The sequence below is a fragment of the Halichoerus grypus genome, chromosome 1 (assembly GCF_964656455.1).
Source record: "Halichoerus grypus chromosome 1, mHalGry1.hap1.1, whole genome shotgun sequence".
Taxonomy (NCBI): domain Eukaryota; kingdom Metazoa; phylum Chordata; class Mammalia; order Carnivora; family Phocidae; genus Halichoerus; species Halichoerus grypus.
The window spans coordinates 216,442,007-216,466,696 of record NC_135712.1 but is presented as its reverse complement, the minus strand read 5'-3'; the positions used below and the strand labels follow the sequence as shown (position 1 = coordinate 216,466,696).

The following is a 24,690-nucleotide window of genomic DNA, read 5'->3' as shown; positions in this document are numbered from 1 at the left end:
CCACGGCTGTTATAGGCAACACACGTGGTTCTTCATTAACGCTTTAAATTTCAAGATAAGAATTTAAACGTAGGTTAGTTAAATTTTATTTTGTGAAGACATCTTAGTGTGAAGCTCGTGTGTTAATAAGAACACTGTAATACGAGGTGGTCTTTGACAAGAGATTGTGCACGTCATTTTAGATATTCAATTGGTTTAAAGCTTTTGAGGTGCCCGGCTGGCTCAGTCGGAAGAGCGTGCGACTCTTGATCTTGGGTTGTGAGTTCCAGCCCCGTTCTGAGTGTGGAGATGACTTAAAAATGAATCTTCAAAAACAAAAAACAAAAAAAACTTCTGGAGCTCTTGTTTTGTCTTGTTTTCAAGGTTCCTAAGGTTGACAATCCCACCATCCACGTTGTCTGTTGGGCAGCCAGGTACACTGCAACCTCGGCAGCTTCCTCCTCCGCCTAGTGTGAGGAGTCAGTCTTTAGGATCGCTCATCTGTACTAGCCTCCTCTTGCTAATATAACAAATTTCCACAAAATCGCCTCAGTGTCCACCTCCGTAAATGGGTGCAATTACAGCCCCCTTCACTGGGTCACTGTAAAGATCGAGACGTTATGGAATAGGCGTCAGCTGGTTTTATTATGGAGGTCACTGAGTTTGAGGTGCGTGGAGACGCCCAGGATGTTGTTGGATAAGCAAGTGTGGGCATAGGAGATTCAGAAGGAAAGTTCTGGAGTTGAGGGAGGCAGAAGTCGGGCATCTGAGAAGCGGGAAAGGGCAGGAGAGAGGGATTTGGAAAATAACAGGGCCATACACATCGCAGGTTGGATGCAAACATAAATATTATTATTTTCCTCCTCTTCCTCCATTTGGCCATCCAGCCTGCCCTCCCGCCTTCAGGCCAAAACACTCAGAGCCGACCACACACAGGGTTAGGATGCACTTGGGTGTTTACTGGGAATGGGATCTCAGAGGCCAGGCCTGGGTCGCTCACACTTTTTTGGTGATGTTCTTGGGGGTGGCGAGCTCATACAAGCGAGGGGATGCCCGAGCCACCAGGGACGCTGGGGAAATGTGGTAGGGGTCATAGCCCTCGTTGAGGTCCTTGCGCACTTTGGGCTTGGCCAGGGAGATGATCCGGGGACTGGCCACTGCCTTCTTGGTGACGTCCAGCACCTCCCAGCGTGGATCTCGGTCAGGAACACACTGGTTTGACTGGGCCTTGGGCACTGGAGAGGGCAGGAGAAGGGGACCGTGTCAGGCACTGGGGTCTCAGACGCGTGGCCGCTCAGGTCTGTGGAGGTCAAAGCTCCCAAGTTCAATGGGCTGCCCATCGACAGGAGAGTGGAGATACACAACATGGCCTATCCACTCGCTGGAACATCACTCACCTGCGAACGGGAGCGAGGCGCCCACACGCTTGGCCCCAGTGACGGACCCCGAGCCCACGACGCTCAGGGAGGGAACCAGACACGAAGGCCACGTGGGGTGTGAGTCCACGTGGGTGACACGTCCAGAACAGGCTCATCCACGGACGGGAAGGGGCTCGTGGGGGCCGGGGACTGGGGCGAGGGTGAAAAGGAATGATAACTAATGGAGAATGGAGATGGGGTTTCCCTTTAGGGAGATGAAAATTCTAAAATTGATTGTGGTGATGGGTGCACAACCCTGTGAATGTACTGAAAACTATTAAATTGTGCACTTTATTTTTTTATTGCAGTATATTGTACACTTTAAAAGGGTGAATTGTAAAGAAAAACTATTTCAAATGGCCACGGGTCCCAGACAGGGAACACAGGGGCCAGCCTAGTGGCCAAGGGGGGGGGGGGGCCTGACCGGCCCCTTCCCCTAGTCCCCTCCCTGCTCGAGTGCTACAGTGGGGGGGGGGGGCGAGCGGACAGGCATGGGAGGCATCTCCTCTCCCTGGCTGGTGCTGCATGCCCGGTCAGCGGACCAAGGGGCAACTCCCCGGCATAGGACCCCTTTGGAACTCGGCACCAGCTTCTTGGCTGAGGCTGTCCTGGCTCCTCTGGGCTCTGGCTTTCCGTACTGGGTGGCACGGCTCCCACCAGCCATGTGTGACTAGAGTGCTTGATATGGGCTGGAGTTTTATTTGATTCAATTGTAATGAAATTGATTAACTCATTTAGATCAACCGATTGATTGGTTTTAATGGCATTGAGATAGCTGCACAGGGCGAGTGGCTGCTGTTGGGGACTGACCTCTCGGGAGTAGAGGCCTGTGGCTCAGCCAGGCTCCCTCTTCTCACCTCCTGGTACCCCCAGGCCTCTCATGCTGGTCTGCTCCTCCTCCCCTGCCCCCACCACCCCCTCCTGCAGCACATGGCCTGTCAGGGGACTAGAAGAGGGGTGGTCACCAGTGGTCACTGCCTTAGCCTTCGGTCTCTGGGAGCTTCAGGACCCTGGGGTCCTGGAGGGATGCTCCAGTATTCTTCCCAAGCCCCCTTTGCCCAGAGCCTCTGGGCAAATGAAAAAGGGTTGACCCCTTCTCAGCAGGTAAGCCCTCAGTGGAGAGACCCTGGGGAAAGGGAACAGGGTCCCTCCCATCAGGCAGGCACCCGTCCACGCGGGGCCTGGGGGAGGAAGCCATCAGGGCTGGACAGAGCTGTGGGGTGTGCGTGTGACGTGCCCAAAGGGAAGGGGCCAAGCAGAAGGGGGGCCCCAAGGAGGACCATGCCCAGGCCCCGGCTTCTTTGAATTCCTCTGAGAATTCAGAAGCACTCCTACCATTGTGACATCCGGGCTTTAAAACTGTCAATGACAGGGCACCTGGGGGGCGCGGTCCGTTAAGCGTCCGACTCTTGGTCGAGATTTGGGTCGTGATCTCAGGGTCGTGAGACCAAGCCCTGTGTCGGGCTCCATGCTCAGAGCAGAGTCTGTTTGGGATTCTCTCCCTCAAATAAATTAATTAAAAACAAAACTCTGCCAGTGAAAACTTGACAGTGACGTGGTGACAGTCCCCTACCACACAACACACTGGACACACACAGAGTGGCAAGCGGCCGAGGACCCTTCCCGTGCCTGCACAGCCCCACGCGGGTCGCTTCTCTCTGACAGTGCCAGTCATGGCCACGGGGGGGGCGCCAGTCTGCTCTGTGAACAAGACAACCCCACGCCGCCCTGACGAGCACAGTTCACGCGTGTCTATTCGTGGGCACATCTGCGGCACGGACGCGTGTACACACAACTGCCCACGTGTCTGTACGTGTGTGTGTGAGAGAGGGAGACACGACGGCCCAGTGCGTTCGCACATGTCTGTACGTGTGTGAGAGAGAGAGAGAGACAGGACGGCCCAGTGCGTTCGCACATGTCTGTACGTGTGTGAGAGAGAGAGAGAGACACACGACGGCCCAGTGCGTTCGCACATGTCTGTACGTGTGTGTGTGTGAGAGAGAGGGAGAGAGACAGGACGGCCCAGGGCATTCGCACACGTGTGCTCACGTGCTTCCTTGCACTTAGCTGTCCGCGTAAGGAATATTAAGGGAACAGATAAATGAATGAATAAACAGAAGATCCCATAAGCACAGTTAAAAGAAGAGAGGCAGACTGGGAAGAGGTTATTTTGCATTGTGCTCAACAAAGGATTAGTGATTGTCTTATATAAAGAGCGGCTCTCAGTCAATAACCAAAAAAAAAAAGGAAATGGGAAACCTGGAGGACGATAGAACAGAGTGAGCCAAAACAGCCAATCAAGCTCTCTGGTGATTAAGTGCCTCTGACATTTTGGGCCGGCGTGTAACAGACACACACGACAAACAGACAGAGAAATACACTGTGAGGCACATTACCTGGTGGCAGGTGCTGTGGGGAAAGAGCAAGAGCAGTGACAGGGGCTCACAGGTGCCCAGAGGCGGGCACAGCTTGTGGAATGAAATAGGGCACTGAGGGGCCTCAGCAAGGGGGCAAAGGAGTGAGCTGGTGTCTGGAGAGTGCATTCCAGGACATGGGAAGGGCCAGTGGGGAGGCCCAAGCAGAATGGAGGCAGGTCAAGGCAGCCAGGGGACAGACCACAGGTCCCGTGCCCACGCGAGAGAGGCAGGAGCCCTGGGAGGGTCATGAGCAGGGAAGGGCGAGTCTGAGTTGAGTCCAGCAAGATGCCTCTGACAGCCACATGGAGACAGGTGAGGGTGGTGCCAGGATCAGGGCAGAGGCTACAGCTCTGGTTCAGGGACTGATGATGGGCCTCAGACGGGGTGCATGGGGAGGGGACGCGGGGCAGCTATAGGTGTGCTCAGAAGGCACGGCCCACAGGGGTCCTCCGTGCCTTGGACGTGGAGGGCGCGACAGGAATGCCAGGCCAGGAGAGCATCTGGAAGGGTGCTCACGGGCACGCATAGACATGCGGCCCCACGACTTTGTGGATCTGTGTGTATACCGTGTGTGCATACCCAGAAGGAAACACACTGAACTGCCTTATCTCCTTCCTTATGCCCTTCCGCACCGTCCAATTCTCTACAATTTGTGTGCGTTACTTGCATCATTTCTCATTCGTTTTAAAGGAAAGGGGAAGAATCAGGTCAATGCCATTTTAAAGCTGCCCTCGGACCTCAGCTTGGCTCTAGGGTTGGTGCCTGGGCCCACACCCCGCATTGCTCTCCTGCACCCACAGCCCTTGCCAGGAGATGCACTCAGGTCACAGCCCCTCTCAGTTCTGCTCCTGGGGAATGGCCCCCTCTGCCAGCTCCCAGGAGAGCTTGAGTGAGCCATGCTATGAATGGTGCACAGGTGTTTGGACAACTGGTCTGCAGTTTCAGGAGAAGATGAAGGAAGAGAGAAGCTTGAATCTGGAAGAAGCAGACCTGGAGCCCAGGTCTTTTGACTGTACCCCACCCCACGGCCTGTGGCCAGTGCCACGCCCCAGCAGAGCTACTTACTGGCCAAGTGAAGGAGGCGATTGTAGTCTGACACGTGCGGCTTGGGTTTGGGCATGGGGTCCCACTCTTCCAACAGGGTGGCTGGGGACCTGGGCTTTGCCAGCCGTAGGATCCTTGGGCTGGGGATGGCCATCTGGGCTGCCCTGGATACCTGGGACACCTGGAAACAATTACAGGGAAAGAGTACAACAGTCCATGATTCATCACAGGCCCCTGGATCAGAAAGACCCCATAAGCAACAGTAAGAGACACAGGACTCACTGGGAAGAAGTTAGTTTGCAATGAGTTCAGCAAAGGATTAGTAGTTATCATATATAAAGAGTTCTTCTAAATCAATAACCCAATAACCAATAGGGGCCTGGGCTAATCATATAGGAGAGTAAACCTAAAAGATCGATAATCCTCTGTTGACCAGGGAAATATAAATTAAAACAACAAAATATCACTCCATGCCAACAAATTTGGCAAAAATGAAAAAGTCTGAAAAAATTATCAAGCCCTAGCAAGAACATGGAAGGAGAGAAAATCCTCATGCATGGCTGTTAGGAGAGTAAATTAGTACAGACACTTTGGAAAGCATTTGTTCTTCTCAAGTTGAACATGTGGACACTTGAAGACCACCATATAGAGAAACCCCCTGCCCTGGAGCACAAGGAAATGAAGGCAGTGATAGTCACTGTAGAATGAAATAGGGCACTGAGGGGCCTCAGCAAGGGGGCAAAGGAGTGAGCTGGTGTCTGGAGAGTGCATTCCAGGACATGGGAAGGGCCAGTGGGGAGGCCCAAGCAGAATGGAGGCAGGTGTGCTCAGAAGGCAAACACTTGGAAGCAACCAGGCTGTCCGTCAGTCGGAGGCTGGGTAAATCAATTACAGTATATTCCTATGGTAGGATGCAATCCAGTCAGTAAAATATTGGTTCTCTATATATCATATGCCATGTTTGAGAAAACAAATATTGAGGGGAAAGCAAGAAAGTTAACACGCCATGTATGTGTATTAAAAACACAAAATGCTATGATTACAGTTGATGTGTCTAGATACTAATAAAGTTTAAAATGATGGCAATGAGGCAGAGCTGCTCTGATGGGGACGCGGTTGCCAGAGGCCTGACAGACATTTCACTGAGAAACTTGACCCACTTGCTCTGTAGATAACTTCTTAGCATTTTCCAGAGAATCCAGGCACTACCAAAATTGTCTGCTTTGATACTTGTCAGCCTACTCAAAGGCAGCACCTAGATGGACCTCTGTTAGCCGACTGCTAATCATTGTCTCCCTACCCCCAAAAAATGCACTCAAGACCCACTCTTCCCAGGCTGCCCCCTCTTTAGCATATGTCCTGTCCAGCTTCTTTCCTTGACCCGCCTGCCCTCCAGCTGGCTCCCGCACGTGTGCAAACAGTCTGCCTGCAGATGAATCAGAGTGGGCAAAATAACGTTCTGAACGTCTGGAACGGTGACAAGGGGAAGATGAGCTGGCCATTCCTGATACCTCTGGAGAGGGAAGGAGGAAGCCAGGGTAATTGTTGAAATGTTTTATTCCTTAAAGAGGAGGAGTAGGTCTGAATAAACTTGTGGAAATGTTGTGGTTGGTGCCGGTGTATTTGCAATGTTTCGTGTCATAGGAAAGCTCTCCATACAGTAGTTTTAGCAGGAGCCTTCTTGGAAGCAGAGGTTGGTTGAAATGACCTCCCGGGGTCAGTCGGAAATTTGAGTCCGTTTCCTCTTAAAATTGTCTTCCCTGAAAATCACAGGCGCTACTCTTGTCAGAGACATCTTGGTGTTTATAATTTATGTCCCACTCAACCCTCCATTTCCTCCTTCCTTCTCCTCCCTTCCTCTCCCCTCCTCCTTTCTTTCCCCATGACTGACACAACTCAGGCCTGACTGCTGGGGGGGAAATGAGCCTGATGTCAGTCCTGCCTGGAGGGGTGGGCAGGCAGGTAAACATTCACCTGTCCATGTCTTAGACTAATATTGGTTGCCACTCTGTGCCTTGCATAGGGTAATACGAGCTTAGGAATATTGCCACTAAAAGCAAGAAAGACGTGGTCCCCGTCCTCGGGTTGCTCCCAGTCTGGTGGAAGAATCAACAGTCCATCCAGAAACTGTGCTAGGGGCTGGGAAGGAGCAAAGGAGTGTGCAGGGATATTGGAGGTGGGGCTCCCACCAGCCTGGCTGAGAACGGGAGGGTCGGGCAAAGGAGAGGAGGGTTCTTGAGTACAAAGGGGCTAGAGAGGGGAGAGGTGAACAGATAGAGGTAGCAGGACCTGCGTGGGCAAAGACCTGGAGGCTCATCGAGGGTCCTGCGTGTAGCCCAACAAAGCAGGTATATGAAGAAGGAGAGGTCAGGAAGAGCCAAGTCTTGCTGAGCCCTCAGTTCTTAGCTTGGGAATCTGGACTTTCCCAGGGACTGGGAACCATGGAAAGGTTTGGCACACAGAAGGAAAGAGGCATCAGGGCAGGCTTGAACTGGCAAAGGCAAGGCAGGCAGCCCAGAAAACAACGGGTGAATCTCAGGTAAGAGGTGGGACAGGTCGAGAGGACAGCGCCCTCCTTTGGATCCCGATTCAACCAAATTGGCCATAAAACCCTTTTGGGGGGGATCAACTGGGAAAAGTGAATACAGACTGGGTATTTGGGTATTAAGGTGTTATTGTTAAATTTTTTAGCGTGATCATTGTTATTATGGATGTCAGTTAGAAATGCATACTGAAGTAGAAGAGAAATGGTATGATGTCTGGATTTACTTTAAAAAATTTTTTTGAAGTGGGGGTTCTGGAAAACAATCATGTGAAAATCCCCATCAACATATTTAGTGCAGATTAAAACCACAGTGAGATGCCAGCTTCACAGCAGCTTTATTTGTAAGAGCCAAAAACTGGAAACAACTCAAATGTCCTTCAGGGGCTGACTGGTCCACCCACGTGATGAAACATGACCCAGTGCTCAAAAGGCAAGAACTCTTGAGATGCTCGAGAATCTCAGATACATTAGCTGAGCTGCGAGAGCTCTATCCCGTCATGCGGCACTCAGGAGAAGGGAAAATTGTGGGAATGGGGGACAGGACGCAGTTGCCAGAGGCCATGTTGGGCCTGAGTGGGGAACTGAACTAACTATGTCATGACCTCTGAAACGGGCAGGGAAGGGGGTCCCTGAGCAGGTTCAAGGCAGTGGTGAGAGGAAAACCCAGCTCCGTCCTGCGCAGACACACACCAGGGAATCCCGCTTGCTCGACCGAGCAGTGCTGTGCAGACCGCCCCGGAGTGTGTGCTCTCTGACGTGGGCCCCCGGGGAGAGCCAGAGCACAGCAAGGCACCTACCTCAGACATGTTTATGCTCCAAATGTTATTCCGGACCCTCGGGGCGGCCAGTTCCCTCAGGCGACTGGAAGCTTGGTATTCCAGGGAAGACCGAGGAACGGGCCAAATGGGGGTGGTCCTAGGGGACATCCACAGTTGACACAGCAGCTCAGCCAGGGGCGCGGTTCTGTCTTCTGCATGTGTCATGTCCTCTCAGCCTGTCTCTGAGTTCGGGAATGAGGGACAGCCTGGGACGGTGGAGGGTTTTGAAAACACCTCCAGGAAGGGATTCAGGAAAGAATCCCTAAAAGAAAGCCCCTAAGTGTTCTCAAGGACAGAGCTACCCTCTCCCAAGGTCATCCCAGCTCAGGGTGCAATGGCCATCTTCCAATTCAGTGCTTCCCTCTCCCCCTCTGTGCTGACAGTGGTTCCCAGGGCCTCTCGCCCACACCCCTGTTGGGGCTGGGGTCAGGACTGGACATAAGGGATGAAAGGGTGTGGGCCTGTGTATCCTGAAATCAGATGTCAGGTCTGTCTCTGCCCCAGAAAGAAAGCTATGTTTCATTGATCTGAGGCAGACGGGTTTGTATTTTCACATCTCTGAGGTTGGAATGCAGCTTATAAATGCTGTCAGCCAAACGTCAGAAGTCCCATGGGTGTCCTCGCTTGCGTGCACTCTGGGGTGGTTGTTGGCACTGAAATGGCCTCAGCTGAATTATATGCATTCTTGGATCTACAGATGTTAAGTCTAGTTGCAGTTTAAGTTATCTTCAGATTACACGATGATTCAGCAATAAAATGGAAAGTTACCATCACAAAGACAGGCAATAAAAACAGTGTGGGGAAACTTGTCAACATCTGAGTCAAAAAAGTGATTCAAAAAATTCAGACACAGTTTAGCTAATTCATCCGCTATTATTTTCCTTTTATGTGCATAAAAATAGGTAATTAAAATCTATGTCTAAATAACTCTAAAGATAGCTTTTAACAAGCATGAAAGTTCTAAGTGATAAGAAGGCATTGTGTTAAAAGTTGTACATAAAATAAGGTCTTAGGATTGCTGGCTTTTTTAGGGCCAACAAAATCCAGAATGGTGATAAGTAACATTTGTTGAGCACTTGCTGGGTCAGGTACTGTGCTAAGTACCTTTTGAGTATGATCCCCACCTCCACTCATCCCACAGGTGGACAGAGAGCTGTAGCTCATAGGGTCAAGTGCCTGCCCACAGGCATCCAGCTGGGGAGTAGCCCACCCCAGTCTGAAGGCAGGTCATCTACTCCCTGGACCTGGACTCTCCCCATGCCACACTCTGTCAGGGAAGGGAGAGGTTTTCTGCCAACTCTGCCTTCAGCCTGCTCAGCACTCCTTCCCTTACCTGTTGTTGTTGTAATACTCCGAGTAGAACCTTTTAGGTCGAGCCAGTTCCTCCACTCGGCGGGACACCTCTATGCAAAATCGGAAACAGCCCCAACTGAGAAACCTGCCCACCCTCAGAGGTTTCCTTCTTGCTTAGTGTTCCACTAGCTGGAGTGAGAGGCACAATGTGAGGCACTGAGGGCCTAGAGAGTTGAGCACCAGATACCTTGCAGAGAAGTGACTTTTGCTATCCCCATTCTAGGGACAATGGTCCCAGGGGCCTGAAGTCCCTTACTCAGCGCACACAGGAGGGGAGCAGCAGGACTGGAATGGGAGCTCAGGCCCATCAGTTCCTCAACAGAGCTCAGTGTGGCTCCAACAACCCACTGGTTGGGAAAGTGGATTTTGGTCTGCAGTTAGTACACACCTAGGGTTTACAAGAGCTTAGTGTCCACTCTGAGGAAGATTCTAAAACCCCCAAGAGAGAACCTGCCCTATTACTTCTCTCCAGTAAGAGATTTCTTGAAATAGTTTATTTGAAGGGATCCACTGCTCTCAAAAAGTGTAGAAACCATTGCAGAAGGGAAGGCAAAGAGCCTTTTAATAAATTTAATACTAACCCCCATTTTGGCTGTAGTGCAAATTGGGAGTTCCCCTGGAGAGTTTGCCCCACACCCCTCACCCCAGGACCAGCCTCCAGCGTTTCTGGCTCCTCCAGAGACAGAGGCCAGAGATGAGATACCTGGGAGATGGGGGTTGGGGGAGCAGCAATAGGGAATTCTGGTGAGGTTAGGGCTAGGGGAGACCCCAGTTGGATCTCCTCGGTTGGATCTGGGGCACAGGTTGGAGTAGAATGGGGGTGACCCAGCATGAGAGCTGGGACAAGGGCCACCTCCGGCCCACCCCTGAGCTAGGTGACCCCTGATGGAGAAGTGGAGGTGGTGGGTGGGCTCCACCTACTTGGCACTGTGATGGTGAGGGTGGTGTCTTCGAGAAACCTCTCTGTCCAGTACACAGAAGGCCTGGAATACACCGAGGCATGGCTCAGGGTCAAGGAAGCTGAGACACAGGCTTCCTGTGCCCTGCTCTGAAACAGAACTCAGGGCACCTTACAAACAGATATGTACAGGAGGGAGACAGTGAGGCATGTGGGGAACTGTAGATGCTTTTGAGCAGGGCTGATGTTCAGAGAAGGGAGAGCTGGAAAAAAAAAAAAAAGGCACAGCTAAGAGCAGGACCCAGGGCCCTATCACGGGAGCAGACCCACTTCTCAGCTGGGTGGACTGGCGTCCAGAGCACCAGGGTGGAGCTGGGAATGGCCCTTGGGGTGAGGAAGCCCCCCATCAGAGGGCCCTTTCTCCCAATCCTTGCCCCTGGTGAGGAGGACGGATCCCCTGGAGCATGCCCCCCCATGGCAGGAGATGGAGGGGCACCCTGGGACTCACCAGTAGACACAGAACTGCAAGTTCCTCTTGCACCGGGACACCCAGGCATAGCCCTTACAGCAGCACGCCATCCTGCGATGAGACAGGCCCTAGCCCCCGACTGCTCTGTGGCCCCATTTGCTCAAAGGCCTCACTGTCCTTACCGGTACCCGGAAGCCACCCCAGTCCCATCTCTGGAACCCTGACTTCTAGCCTCCCTCTGTACCTGACCCCCGGGGTCATCACACGGGTGAGAGGTGGGACAAGGGAGCCAGGAAGCCGGGGGGCGGGGGGGGGGAGCAGGGCAGACCCCCAGGAGCTGCCCTCCTCCTCGTGGACCCCACCCCTGCCTCCAGCGGCACACCTTCCTCCTCCTCCTCCTCCTCCTCCTCCTCCTCCTCCTCCTCGTGGACCCCACCCCTGCCTCCAGCGGCACACCTTCCTCCTCCTCCTCCTCCTCCTCCTCCTCCTCCTCCTCCTCCTCCTCGTGGACCCCACCCCTGCCTCCAGCGGCACACCTTCCTCCTCCTCCTCCTCCTCCTCCTCCTCCTCGTGGACCCCACCCCTGCCTCCAGCGGCACACCTTCTTCCTCCTCCTCCTCCTCCTCCTCCTCCTCCTCCTCCTCCTCGTGGACCCCACCCCTGCCTCCAGCGGCACACCTTCCTCCTCCTCCTCCTCCTCCTCCTCCTCCTCGTGGACCCCACCCCTGCCTCCAGCGGCACACCTTCCTCCTCCTCCTCCTCCTCCTCCTCTTCCTCCTCCTCCTCGTGGACCCCACCCCTGCCTCCAGCGGCACACCTTCCTCCTCCTCCTCCTCCTCCTTGGCCCCACCCCCGCCTCCAGCGACTCAGCCCACAGGCCTCACCTGTCTTTCGAGACTTGCCAGTTGGTCTTGGGCTTTGCCAGCTCAAAGACCCTCCTCCTCTTCCTCCCTCTGATGGAGGAGATGCTGGGGAACCTCTGGGTGATGGACAGCCGGCTTTGGGAGAGGTGGGCGGTGAGTGGGTCAGGGCCCTGCCCAGCGAGAAGGGGCCTCTCTGGGGCGGTGTCTGGAATCGCAGACCCCTGAGTGGAAGTCCTGGCTCGGAACTGGCCGAGTCACCACTGTGAGGCCCTCTGCAAAGTGGGGGAGACCTGCTCCCGAGGCACCAGACACCTGAGAAGACTAAAGCGGACTAAATCTCATGAGCAGGTATTAAGTGCCAACTGTGGGCCAGGCCTCCGGAAGCCCAGAGACTGGGAGGAATAGGGTGTCTGGGGCTGAGACACCTGCCTGTTCCCTCGCTGGGTGCCACCCCTGGCCCAAATGCCATCCCCCAGGCCCCTCTCACTGGCCTGCGCTCTTCCCCCCACAGCAGATGTCGCCGGCCACCACCTGCCACACCGTGTGTGTGTGTGTGTGTGTGTGTGTGTGTGTGTGTGTGACACAAGCTCTGTGAGAGCGGGGGTGGGGGTGGGGGGGGGCGGGGTCCATCTGCAGTGGGGGGGACAAGGGGAGAGGCTCTTCCACCGGAACAGCCGAGCCAGAGTGAACCCAGAGCGTGGACCCAGTGCAGGGCAGGCCGGAGGGACGCGGGTTCCGGCAGAGGAGCCGAGCTCGGAGTCCCGCAGGAGAGAGAGCTCCTGTTTCTTTCCAGGACTCCACAACTTGCCACAAATCACTCCCTGCAAACACTCAGCCCGCCAGTTACCCCTTGATCTGGAGTGCGTCGTCCAGGCTGTCTCAAACGCTTCTGGGAGTTTGAGGTCCTTGGAATGGTTTTGGCTTTGAGTTGGGAGGTTCTCCCCATTTCTCTTTCTCTCTGACTGAGGGCCTCCACTCCTGGCTTCCCAACTCTGGCACCCGAACCCTGTCTGTCCAGCTCCCCAAATCAGTGCTTTTGTAAGGTTTCCAATTCTGACCCTCCCCCCCCTCCACCCACCCCCCTGGCCTTGATGTGGCTGTGTTTGCCTCAGAGGCCAGTGAGGGGCCGCCCTCTTGTCCCGCACAGCTCACACTAGGGGTGCCGCGGTCCCCAGCAAGGGCACACAGGGCCACCCCGGGGCGGGGGTGGGACCGCTGCTCTCCCCCCACTGCCCCCACCCCAGCTGGGCAGGCCCACCTCATCTCAGAGACGCCCTCGTCGGCGTCTTTCTCCAGAACCCTGTCCAGCTGCGGGAGGGCCACCTTGGGGTTCCGGGGACTGGGCACTTCTTCCCCAGTCACCTCCTCTGGGAGAGTCTCCCCTTCTTGGTCTTCAAATCTCAGCTTCCCGTCATCTGGGTACCCGGTGTCCGTGGTCCGTCGGTTCCTGGACACTGTTCCCTGCATGCCCAGGACGCCATAGTCCTGTCCCCTGGGTGGGCCGCCTTCGGCCTCCGAGCTGTGGTGGTTGAGGAGCGAACTTTGCCACTGGTCCCCCATGCACTGGGCCCTCTGCAGTCCTGCAGCTTTACTCCCCAAACACCCAAGTGTGTCTGTGGTCACCCGGCGACAGGAGAATGGCCCGCCCGCATTCTGGGCGCCCACATTCCACTCCCAGCATGGCAGCTCCTCATGGGGGCCTGCTCACCCACCAGACCTCAGCCCCTTCTCTGTCTTTTCCTGGCTAAACCAGGACTAGTACCCAGCCCCATCCTACATTTCTTCTTAGTGAGACCCCCTCTGTGCTCCGTTCAAGGAGCCAGTGCTGGGGGCTCTGCCCTCCCAGCATTGGCTTAGGGTGAGACCTGAGGGGCAAGCTGCAGGGGGCTTCTGGGAATGGCTTCCTCGCTCTCAAAAGGACACATGAGGAAGAGAGCCCATCTCTTCTTCTTGGCGGTTTTGGGGACTGTCGGTGATGTCTAGAGCACAGGTAGCCATCTTGTGACCATGAGACCGCCTGTGAGTCTGCGAATGGTGGGTTGCAGGATTCTGCGGCGTGGCTGAGCCCCTGAACCTGGCAATCACGGAGCAGGCTGTGTGTCTGGCCTTCCTGTTACTGGGCAGTGAGTTCTCTTAGCTGCGAGTCGTAGCTGGGTTTCCCGAGGCTTGCAGCCAAAAGCACCCTAATGGATACACAGTCTTCCAGCCCCAACATTTCAAGAAATAACTTCAGCTACAGCCAGTGTTCAACAGGCTTTCTTACCTTGTCAAAACAAAGCGGTAGTTATGGTAACTGAAGTATTCTCATGGCCCCCGACGCACACCCCAGGCTCCAGTTTTGAAAAATTCCCTGCAGGCCATCAGAGGAACTGCCTCGGCCAGGCCACACTCCACATATCATGCCTTTCCCTTTCTCTGCTTGGCTGTTTCCTGCTCATTGTTTAAGACCCTCCCTTGCCCAGCCCTGCCCTCCAGGTCCTGCTCTGTTCCCCCAGCCCAGGCTGCTCATCCCCAGGGCCTGAGGGAACCCTCCCTGTGCAAACCGTGAAGTTGCAAAGTCCTTTCCAGTTATCCATCCTGCCTCCCTAATGCTTTGCCCCACCATCACCTCTGTCAGGAAAGGGAGAGAAGGAAGGAGTCTCTTGGATGATTCCAAAAGAAAGGCTTTTGAGGGCATCTGGTTCAATCTGTAAGACCCTTGCAAAAATCCCCTTTACTGGCCTTAAGTGTCCTAAACCCTCCCCTTGCACTCAGAGATTTATTTTTCCCTCTTAAGTTAAATCTGACCAAGATCCACAGGCGCCTTTCACAAAAAGGTAAAGTCCATATTGTTGCACTCAGAGGGACCTGTCATCATTGCAAAGTTCTGTAAGCAATCTCTGTTCCAACATGAGTCCACTTTAGGGGACGGGGTTGGGGGATGGGCAAACTAGGGGAAGGGGATTCAAGGTACAAACTTCCAGTTATAAAATTAGTCACAGAGATGAAAAGTGCAGCATGGGGAATACGATAATATCGTAATAACATTGTTTGGGTGACATATGGGATTGTGGAATCACTATGTTGTGCACCTGAAGCTAACAGAACATTGTGTGTCGAGTACACTGCAATAATAAAAATTGTTTTTCAAGCCCACTTTCCTACTAGAGAAGCTCATTAAACCTTCTTGGCATGAGTCAAGCCTGTATCTGCCACATCCAGCATCCACGGGCGCCGTGAAGGCCAGGCATTGCCTTGAGCTCACAAGAGGAACAGGGTCTCGGGAGCCAGGCACTTACACGAGGACAAGGAGAAGGCGCCGGAGGGGCCAGAGCTCCACCAGCCTTGGAGGGAGCGCTGGGAGGTCCATTTCTGCTGCTCAAATATGTGGGAAAGCAAGAAAGTTCACCGCCGAGGAGCTGGAACCAGGGGGGTGATCTCTGGATGTGTAGGATGTTTTGAATGGAAAACAGAGGGGACCGGAACTGGCTGAGTGTGTGTGGAGTTTGGTGGGGAGGACAGAAGGTGGTGGGGAAGGAGGGGCATCTCACTGCATGGTGCCCGGACCTGGGATAAGCATAGAACAGAAAACAAATTGGACCCCTATTAGATTCCTTTCCTGGTGCTGCATAGCAAACACCGGCAAACTTCGAGGCTTCGACAACAGTAGTTCGTTATCTGGAGGTTCTTGAGGCCAGAAGTCCACAGTGGGTCCCACTGGGCTCAGACCAAGAGGTCGGCAGGGCTGGGTCCCTCTGGACGTGGCAAGGGAGGATCTGTTTCCGGCTTTCTAGGGTGCTGGCAGAACTCAGCTCCTTGCGGTTTCGACCCAGAGCCCCCACTTCCCGTGGCTGTCAGCTGAGGGCTGTCCCAGCTTCGGAGGCACTGCAGCCTTGGCCCAGGGCCCTTCCTCCATCTCTAGCCAGCAGTGAGAACCGTCCCTGTCCTGCTTCTTCTCATGTCTGTGGTCTCAGCCAAGAAAGGGCCCCAGTTTCTAAGGACCCACATGATTAAATGAGGCCCCCCTGGATAATCCAGGCCAGTGTGCCCAGCTCAGGGTCTGTAACCTGAATCACATAAGCACAGTTCCTTTTGCTACATATGGTCCCATGTGCCCAGGTTCCAGGGATGAGGATGTGGACGATGTCCACCTCATCTCTGGAGCGACTGTTCTCCCTACCTCACCCACCTCACACCACACACACAAATTGACTCTAAATGATTTCAGGATCTAAATGTCAATAAGAAAAAAGGTAAACCAAGTGAAAAATAGGAAAAAGACACGAAGAGGCATTTCACAGAGAACATGAACAGATGATACTCAGTGACGGACTGACCAGTAAAACGTTGGAGAGAATGATCTCTTTTATATGTTGAGGAATTCGGTCTAAATTTGGAGAACAACTTGGCATTACCTCATAAAAGAGTGAATGCCTGGACCAGCAGCCAAACAGGCCGTGAGACTTACGAGAGGGTCACACACGGACTAACAGCGCTGGCGTCCTGGGAAGGACACATGGTCGCCACTGGGATTGCCCACACCTGCCAGGGGACAAAGGAGAGGGAGGGAGGAGGAGGAGGGAGGAAAGGGGTGAAGGAGTGGTGGATAACCATGTACTACTAAAACGTCCTCCACCTAGTTTACTTTTAAATAACTCCAGATGAAGCAGGGGCTGCAGAGAAAAGGCATCCCATACACCTGCTCCTTTCAAAATAAGGAGACCGGGCCTGGGGCGGGGGGCGGGCAGAATACCTCGTTCTGCTGGTGCGTGCGTCGGCCCCTCGGAGACAGGGAGGCGCCGCAGTGACGCGAGTTGGCCACCAGAGGTCGCCCCTCTCAAGGGCATAGCGGGCTCCCCGCGAGCCGGGCGCGTCGGGCCGGGAACTCCGTGCCCCCAGCTCCTCGACGCCCCGCCCCCCGGCACTGTCGCTCCTCCCCCTTCCTTCCAGAAGGACCCGTGGTCCGGGTGTGCACGGCGCTCGAACACGCAGCGTTAGCGCTGGGCTGCCTCGGGTGGGGCCTCCAGCTGGAACCACATTTGCAAAATTCCGTGGTGTTGGGAAGTGCCTTGGACCAAAGATGACACAGGGAGCAGGGGCTTCCTGGGTCTAAAGTAAACTCACTGGAGACCAGCCCCAACTGTGCTCTTCCCTCACGCCTGCTACAAGGATATTTCCCAAAGCAGGGACACAGACTGGTGTCTTCAAAGGGCCGGTAAGTGGGACACAGGCCCAGAGCTAAATGACATCAAATAAGGTGATGAGAAATCACTCCTCCTTGTCCTTAATTACAATTCTTCTGGGTACCTCAAGAGGGAAATCTCAGCTTGGCAGCTAGCAGAGGTTTGAATTCTCCAGTTTTGTTCATCCCTTTTAACCAAGAGAGAGCAGGTCCCTGTCTGGGCCCGGCTGTGAAAGCTGGACTCGAATAAACTTGTTTTGTTCTTACTGCTGTTGGTTTACACACCTTGTTTCTGGTTTTGTTTTGTGATTGTTACATAATAATTGCAAACAGGCATCATGACCCTTTACCCCTGAACACTCGGTGTGTGTTTCTAATGTCCCCTTATATAACCACAGCATGGTTATCAAAATCGGTAAAAATAACATTGATAAAATACTATTATCTAGTCAAGAATTTTTTTCAAGATTTTATTTATTTGATAGAGAGAGAGAGCACAAGCAGGGGGAGCAGCAGAAAGAGAGGGAGAAGCAGGCTCCCTGCTGAGCAGGGAGCCCGACTCGGGACTCGATTCCAGGACTCCAGGATCATGACCTGAGCCAAAGGCAGGCGCCCAACTGACTGAGCCACCCAGGTGCCCCTAGTCAAAAATTCTTATTCATATATCACAGGTTGTCCCAATCATGTCCTTTCCACGGTTCCCTCCACCCCCGGCTCCCAAGCCAGTCCAAGTGAGGTGTCATATTTATGAGCCTTTTCAGTACCCTCCACTCTGGGACAATTCTTCACTCTCTATTTCATGAACTACACAATTTTGAAGAGTTTTGTCCAGTTATTTTATAGAGGCTCCTTCAGTTTGGGTTTCTCTAATATTTTCTCATGATCGGTGAGAGGATGCGCATAAAATGAGATAAAATGCATGTCGGTGCATTTTGGCAAGAGTCCCTCAGCGGGTGCTGCCCATGGAGTCATCACTGCTGAGACTCATCTCCATCCTTTGACCCAGGTGGTCTGTCCAGGTTTCTCCAAAGGAAAGTGCCATGTTTTCCCCTTGAAATTAACAGATAATCTTTTGAGAGATACTTTAAGATGATGCAAATCCTGTTTTCTCTCATCAGGCTTTCATCCACGACTTTTACTTCTTTCCTTTTAGGGAAAGCCGTGCTGGTTTCCCATTTCCAGACATGATACACCCTTTTTTTGTACAAGTTTACTTAGGTAACAGAAATGGGTCCATGCCTGACTTAAGCATATCATGACATAAGAGTGCAAAAGAGTGGGCCAAAACCGTGACAAAGGCTCAAGACTGATGGGGACGCATAGGCTGTGTGGTCTCCTCCAGCTGACACACCAGGCCCCTCTCCCAAAATTCCTCCTGCTCGGGGCGCCTGGGTGGCTCAGTTGTTAAGTGTCTGCCCTCAGCTCAGGTCATGATCCCAGGATCCTGGGATCGAGCCCCGCATCGGGCTCCCTGCCTTCTCCCTCTCCCACTCCCCCTGCTTGTGTTCCCTCTCTCTCTGTCTCTCTCTCTGTGTCAAATAAATAAATAAAATCTTAAAAAAAAAAAATTCCTCCTGCTCAATGAGAACAGCTCTCCTCAGACTGCAGGCTCCCCCATGATAGTTCCCAACTACAGGCTGCTTTTGGAGATTTGTGAATCACCCGAGCACGAGCTCTAGAAGGGGAGTGATGTGTGACAGCTGGGAGTCCTCCTCCCCATAAAGACCGTTGCCTGGTCGTATTGGATGAGTCCCCTGCAGCTGCTATAACAAATTGCCGCAGAGGGAGTGGTTTAAAACTACACACATCTATTCTCTTATGGTTCTGGGGTCAGAAGTTAGCTGGGTCTCATTGGGCTAAAGGCAAGGTGTGGGAAGGGCTGGTTCCCTCAGAAGGCTCCAGGGGAGAATCTGTTCCCATAGCTCCAATAAGCCAGGCAGGGGACAGGGTGTCGACTTAAAGACTAGCCGCATCATACCACCATCAGAGGCTAGAGCAGAAGCCGCCTCGCAGCAGCGGGGACTGCTCAGGCCTTCCAGGGGGCCAGAGCCTCAGAGCGGATGCTACCCAATACCAGGAGAAAGGAGAGACAACACCCCAGCCTCTCCTCTCTAGGGTCCCGCCCGAGCTCCCATTGGTGGAAGTGAGAGGGCAGGGGGTTCTGGGAAGTGTAGATTTTTTTCCCCCAGCGCTGAGCTGGGGTGCCAATGACCTGCACTTGTCAATGCTCCAGATCACCTGCTCTGGGCTGTGCAAGGGAACCTCAGCAGTACTGAAATCCTAAGTCCTTTTGTGCGTGGCAAGATTGTATTTTGTTATGATCAATTTGTCCCCCACCAAGCCATATTTTCCAAAACTGTATGACGATGGGAGAACGATTACACAGAGGCCCCGATTCTTTGCCCACCCTCTACCCATGCCCTTTGTCACATAACTTGGGAGTCCTTCCTCCAGAGCAGAATCTAATTCTCTGCCCCATGACTGGCCTTGACAAACAAGAGTGTGGAAGAGTGGCTGTGCCTCTTCCAAGCCTCGTGCGTCCCCTCTTGCCGTGGCCGTGAGCACATGCCTGGGCGAGCCTGCTGGAGGATGAGGGACATGCGGGTCACAGTGGGGTCGGTGCGGCCGGGCGACCCCAGACAACACGTGGGTGAGCTCAGACAATGCTCATCACCCCTGCAGCAAGTGCCTACTGCTAAGTGCAGCTCCCCAAGTGTGTGGCTTTTGTCCTCCCAGCGGTTTTGTGGCAAAAGCTGAAGGATGGACTGCCCCTCCTCCTTCTGGGCAGTATCCATCACATCATGGAAGGGGTGTTCCAGCAGAAACGCACACAGGCTTCTGAGTACCAAGACTCTTCCCCTCTGAACCTCAAAGCACTGTGCCGTCCCTGTGAAGATGCAAGGGGCAGAAATATAGGATGAGCAAAGCGTCCTGACCCCACCCTCAGTAAGACTCAGTTAAGTCCTCCCCAAATGGGAGGGGTAAATGAGTGGGGCGTAAGTCCACACTGGAGATCCTGGGGCAGCCAGCCCATGAGCCCTACCCAGCTGCCCTCCACCCAGGTGGTGGAGACCACAGAAGGACCCCGTGAGGTCGGCAGGATCTGAGAGGGGGAGACCAGGACTTGCTTGTTGGAGGTGGCACCTGCTGTGTATTTTATTAGGACACAACAGGGTTCTCCATGTCAGCACTGTGGACATTTGGGTGGTTCTCTGGCGGGTGTTCCGGGCACTGTGCGGAGGTGCCAAGAGTTCCCCAGGCGTGACAGACACGGACGTCCCCAGACACGGCCCCATGTCCCCTGGGGCAGGACAGCCCTCCAGCGAGGACTAGCATGTTGGTGAGGTCTGGTGCGCTGTGTGCGTTCAGGGAGAAGTTCGTGCCGTCTGCGCTCGTCTGAAATAGAAAAACACCCTTCACTCGTGTTTAAGAAGCTTTGACCCTGAAGAGGACGCTTGTCCTAGGTTTGATTTTTCTGATGCCGGTGAGGACAGTCTCTTTTTCTGTCACGATACAGAGTCGCTCCCGGGCTGCAACAAAGACCCAGAAGGTCCCTAAGGTTCTCTCTTTCTCGCACAAGTCAGGGTCCGTGCGCTGCAGCCCACACGCCCCTCAAGAAAGAGGGGGAAGGAGAGGCTGTGCCCTCGCTCTGGGGTCTGTGGTTGACTTTTCAGGGTGGGACAGCAGGTGCCCTCCCGCGGGGGCAGGTGCGACAGCAGGTGGGACAGCAGGTGCCCTCCCGCGGGGGCAGGTGCGACAGCAGGTGGGACAGCAGGTGCCCTCCTGCGAGCTCCGGGAAGCCCCCGGCCCCTCGCCGCCTCCCCCGGCCTCCTCCCGACTTCCGTCCGCATCCCTGCGCTTTGACTAGCTCTGCATCCGTGGGATTCCTTTCTGTTTGGCCTGAGAAGCTCAAAACTGCGTGAAATTCCTCTGAGTTCCTTCTCGGCGCTGAGGAGAGTCCCGTTGAGGCAACACGCCGCTCGCTGGGCCGCTCCGCTGAAGATGCGAATCGGGGGGCTTCCAGGTCTCCGAAAGGCTCAGCCACCCTTTCTCACGTCCCATCGGCTGGAACGGAGTCACGTGGCCACACTTGGTTGCAAGGGAGGCTGGGACATAGAGTCTTTTTGACTATAGCCGCCGCTCTAAACTGGGGTTCTCTTTCGAGCGCGTTTAAGGACATTTGCCTCCATAAATGCCTTCAGCGGTCAGCAACAGAAAATCCTGCCTCAAATGGGCTTAAGCAATGAGGCACGTATTTTCTCCTGCCCCCGCCCCATGGCTCCTGGATGTTTCCCAGCAGGCCGCCCTATTTCGACCCCCCTGGACTCCTCTCCGCTCTGTTGCTCTGTGGTTCTCTTGGTTCTGCTCCTTTTTGCACTGCATGCTTCCTCACATGGGCACTAGCGTGGCTGCGGCTACTCCGGACGTCTCATCATGAAGCTGCAACAGCCACAGACACTGGGTCCACTCGGAACCTTTCTGTGGTCAGCAGAGGAACAGCCTCAAAGATGTTCACTTCCAAGTCCCCAGAACCTGGGAATACGTTACGTTGAGTGATGAGGGGGATCAAGGTTGCAGATGGAATTAGGGCTGCTAATCAGCTGCCCTTGAGGTGGGGAGATTATCCTGGATTATCTGGATGGGCTCAATGTAATCATAAGGGTCTTGGTAAGTGGAAGCAGGAGGCAGAAGAGAGAGCCAGAAAGTTGGCAGCATGAGGAATCAGCCCACATAGCTGGAAGGGTCATAAGCGGAGGAATGCAGAGGCTTCTAGAAGCTGCCCCCACACACACACCAAGACCTCTGTCACATCTCATTGGCCAGAAGGGGGTTACACATCCATTCATAAACCAGTCCCCAGCAAAGAGGTGAAACAGCGGTGAAGATTTACGCCAGCACCTGGATAGAGTGGGCTGAGTCCCACAGTGGGGAGTGGACACCCAAACAGTATCCAGGCTCTGTCCACAAGGAGGAGACTGGCAGGTGGCTGGTGGCCAGCGGTGTCTGCCCCCAGGAGTACAAGAGGCTGGACCAAGAGAAGGCAGCATCGTGTGCAGGGAGCAATAGTGGAAAGCCCGTAAGGCAGGGGACAGCTCGAAGTTACCCTACACGGAATGACTATAACAGAAAACAAGACACCCACTGCCTTGATTGGCAATGCCTTAGCTGATATCTAAACCCTGTGCCCTCGGGAATTTGGACTCACTTGTCCTGGGTTGAATCGGATGTCCCCAGAAAGACATGTTCAAATCCCAACACCCCCTCCCCACCAGTGATCTGAGAAGACCAGGAGGAACTTCACTCTATGAGTTCCCGAATGCTCCATGAACCTGGACTCTGGGGCGAGGACCATCTCCAAGCATAAGGGGGGCTGCCTTCCTGCCCCCTCTGGGCCCTCCTCTCCCAGGCTGCTCCCCGGGAGGCACAGCCCAGGCTCCTCTGAGCTGCCACCTGCTGACCTGGCTGCCAGCATCTGCTGCTGTGGCAACCGGCTCGGCCCCCCGCTGGGACACCATCGGAGCCACTGGTGACATTTGAATATGGACAGGGTGTTAGATGTGAGCACTGTATCGGTGTGAAACCTCCCAGTCATGATCATCGCAGTGGGTTCTAAAAGCAAATCCTGGTGTTTAGAAAATATACTGTGGTGCGCTATGGGTGAAGGGGCATTGCACCTCCAGTCTTCAATGGTTCAGAAAAGTGCATTTAAATATGAGTGTGTGGGGGCGCCTGGGTGGCTCAGTCGATTGGGCGTCTGCTGTCGGCTCAGGTCATGATATTGGGGTCCTGGGATCAGCCCTGTGTCGGGCTCCCTGCTCAGGGGGGAGTCTGCTTCTCCCTCTCCCCACCCCCCCTCATGCTCTCTCATGATCTCTCTCTCTCTCTCAAATAAATAAAATCTTTAGAAAAATAAAAATAAATAAATATGAGTGTGTGCATATGGATGACAGGTGTAGACACAGAACATGACAAAGCAAATGGGGCAAAATGCAACCAACTGGTGAATCTGGGCAGAGTCTACCGGAGTTTCTGGCATGAATCTTGAAATTTTCTGTAAATTTGAAATTATATCAAAATTAAAAGTTATGAAAACAACATCCAAAATGCAGAGTTCTGGACCCCTCCAAAAGACTTGGCTCTGCAGGTCTAGGTAGGCCCAGAATCCAAATTAACCAGCAGCTGAGGACAAGAAAGGTGTTGTGAGTTGGACTATGTGGCCCCCATGTTCAAGTCCCAACTCCCAGAACCTGTAAGAGAGACCTTATTTGAAAACAGGGAGTTTGGAAATAAACTTGAATCAAGACAAGGTTGTCCTGGAGTAGGGCCCCTAAATCCAATGACTGGGGTCCTTATGAGAGGGAATAAGGAGAAGGTTTTAGAGGACAGAGGTTGGAGATGGGAGCAAGCGTCTACAAGCCAAGGAAGGCCAAGGACCATAGGCACCACCAGGGTCTGGGAGAGAGGCTTGGAACAGGTTTCCCCCTGAGCCCCCAGAAAGAGTCAGCCATGCCAACACCTTGATCTTGGAGTTCTGGCCTCCGGAGCGATGGGAGAATACGTCTCTGTTGCTTACACTGTCCAATGTATGGCATTGGTGCAGCAACCCAGAAGACAAGTCCAGGGGGCATCTTGGGCAGGAAAGTGGGGGGAGGGGCCGCTCACCTCCCCAGATCCCACTCAGCCCCTTAGGGAGCACTGAATCCAGATTCAGACACTTCTAGGAAGAGCTGGCCATGGCCCTGGACAGTCAGTCAGTTATTCACATACACTTTAAGCATACATTAGGCACCTACTCTGTGCACACCCTGGCAGAGTGGGGACCCAGCTATGAACAAAACCAACAAAAAATCTCGGCCCTCCTGGAGCTGACCTCTCACCTAAGGTCACAAGGGTCATAAGATAATCAGTGATTTACGGGTTAGGAGGAGAGAAATCCCGCAGAGACGCAGGGTGGCCTGGGGGCAAGATAAATAAAGTGGCCACAGGAGGCTTTACCAGGAGGGGAACTTTGAGCAGAGATGGGAAGGAAGTGGGGAAGGAGGGGGTGGTGCACCGGCAGAGGTACAGCCAGAGGAAAGGCGTAGGGGTGAGGTATGTGGGGCGCAGGGCAGCAGTGAGGCCAGAGGGGAGTGAAGGGCTGAGGAGGGTGGCGAAGAGGACCCCATGACATCGGGGCTGTGACTTTACAGGGCTGGCCCACCACCCTGTGTATGGGTAGATGTGTGTGCGGGGTGCGCCAGGTGCACCCCTGACCTCCCCAAACTCCCCTGACCCCCCACCCCGGCCTGCGGGCAGCCGCCCAGGGCTCCTGGAACGCCTGCACGGGAAGGCTTTCCCGGCCCGCAGGTGCTCACTGGCGCCCTCTGGCGGCAGTGTGGAGAACAGACCGCGGGGGGCGCCGGGAGGCGAGGGGGAGGGGACTGCGCTGGTCCCTGAGGGGTGGGGGGAGGTGGGGAGGGGGAGGGAGAGATGGGGGAGACGGCGGAGGGGGGCGGGGGTATCGCGGAGGGAACAGCGGGGGAGGTGAGATGGGAGGGATGGTGGGGGGACCGGTGGAGGAGGAGGGGTAGTGGGGGCTCGCCGGGAGGGGGGAGAAGGGAGGACAGTGGGGGTGAGGGTGGGGGGACAGGTGAGTGGGATGGCAGGGAGGGGGGAGGGGGGAATTCTGGGGATGGGCTGGGGGTAGGGATGGGGGGGAAGGATAGTGGGGGGGGAGGGATAGTG

At 54.3% G+C, this 24,690-nt stretch overlaps 1 protein-coding gene across 1 annotated transcript; it reads right to left on the bottom strand.

The window, feature by feature from the left end:
* Window positions 1-953: 953 nt before the first annotated feature.
* On the bottom strand, window positions 954-13,364 carry SPMAP2 (sperm microtubule associated protein 2). The gene is made up of 9 exons (XM_036100722.2): window positions 13,063-13,364; window positions 11,826-11,939; window positions 10,981-11,052; window positions 10,496-10,557; window positions 9,555-9,624; window positions 8,201-8,318; window positions 4,880-5,039; window positions 1,068-1,214; window positions 954-1,033 (listed from the first exon to the last, which is right to left on the bottom strand). The coding sequence occupies exons 1-9, from the start codon at window positions 13,362-13,364 to the stop codon at window positions 954-956; spliced, it is 1,125 nt and encodes a 374-aa protein (XP_035956615.2).
* Between the last annotated feature and the right edge of the window lie 11,326 nt (window positions 13,365-24,690).

Excerpts from the sequence above, each read along its gene's own strand:
- SPMAP2 (XM_036100722.2), bottom strand. The coding sequence starts at position 13,364 with ATGGGGGACCAGTGGCAAAGTTCGCTCCTCAACCACCACAGCTCGGAG. Across the intron at positions 11,940-13,062 it reads GAGGGCGTCTCTGAGATGAG|CCGGCTGTCCATCACCCAGA; the intron begins GTGGGCCTGCCC and ends CCTCTCCCAAAG. Across the intron at positions 10,558-10,980 it reads TTGCAGTTCTGTGTCTACTG|GCCTTCTGTGTACTGGACAG; the intron begins GTGAGTCCCAGG and ends GGTGTATTCCAG.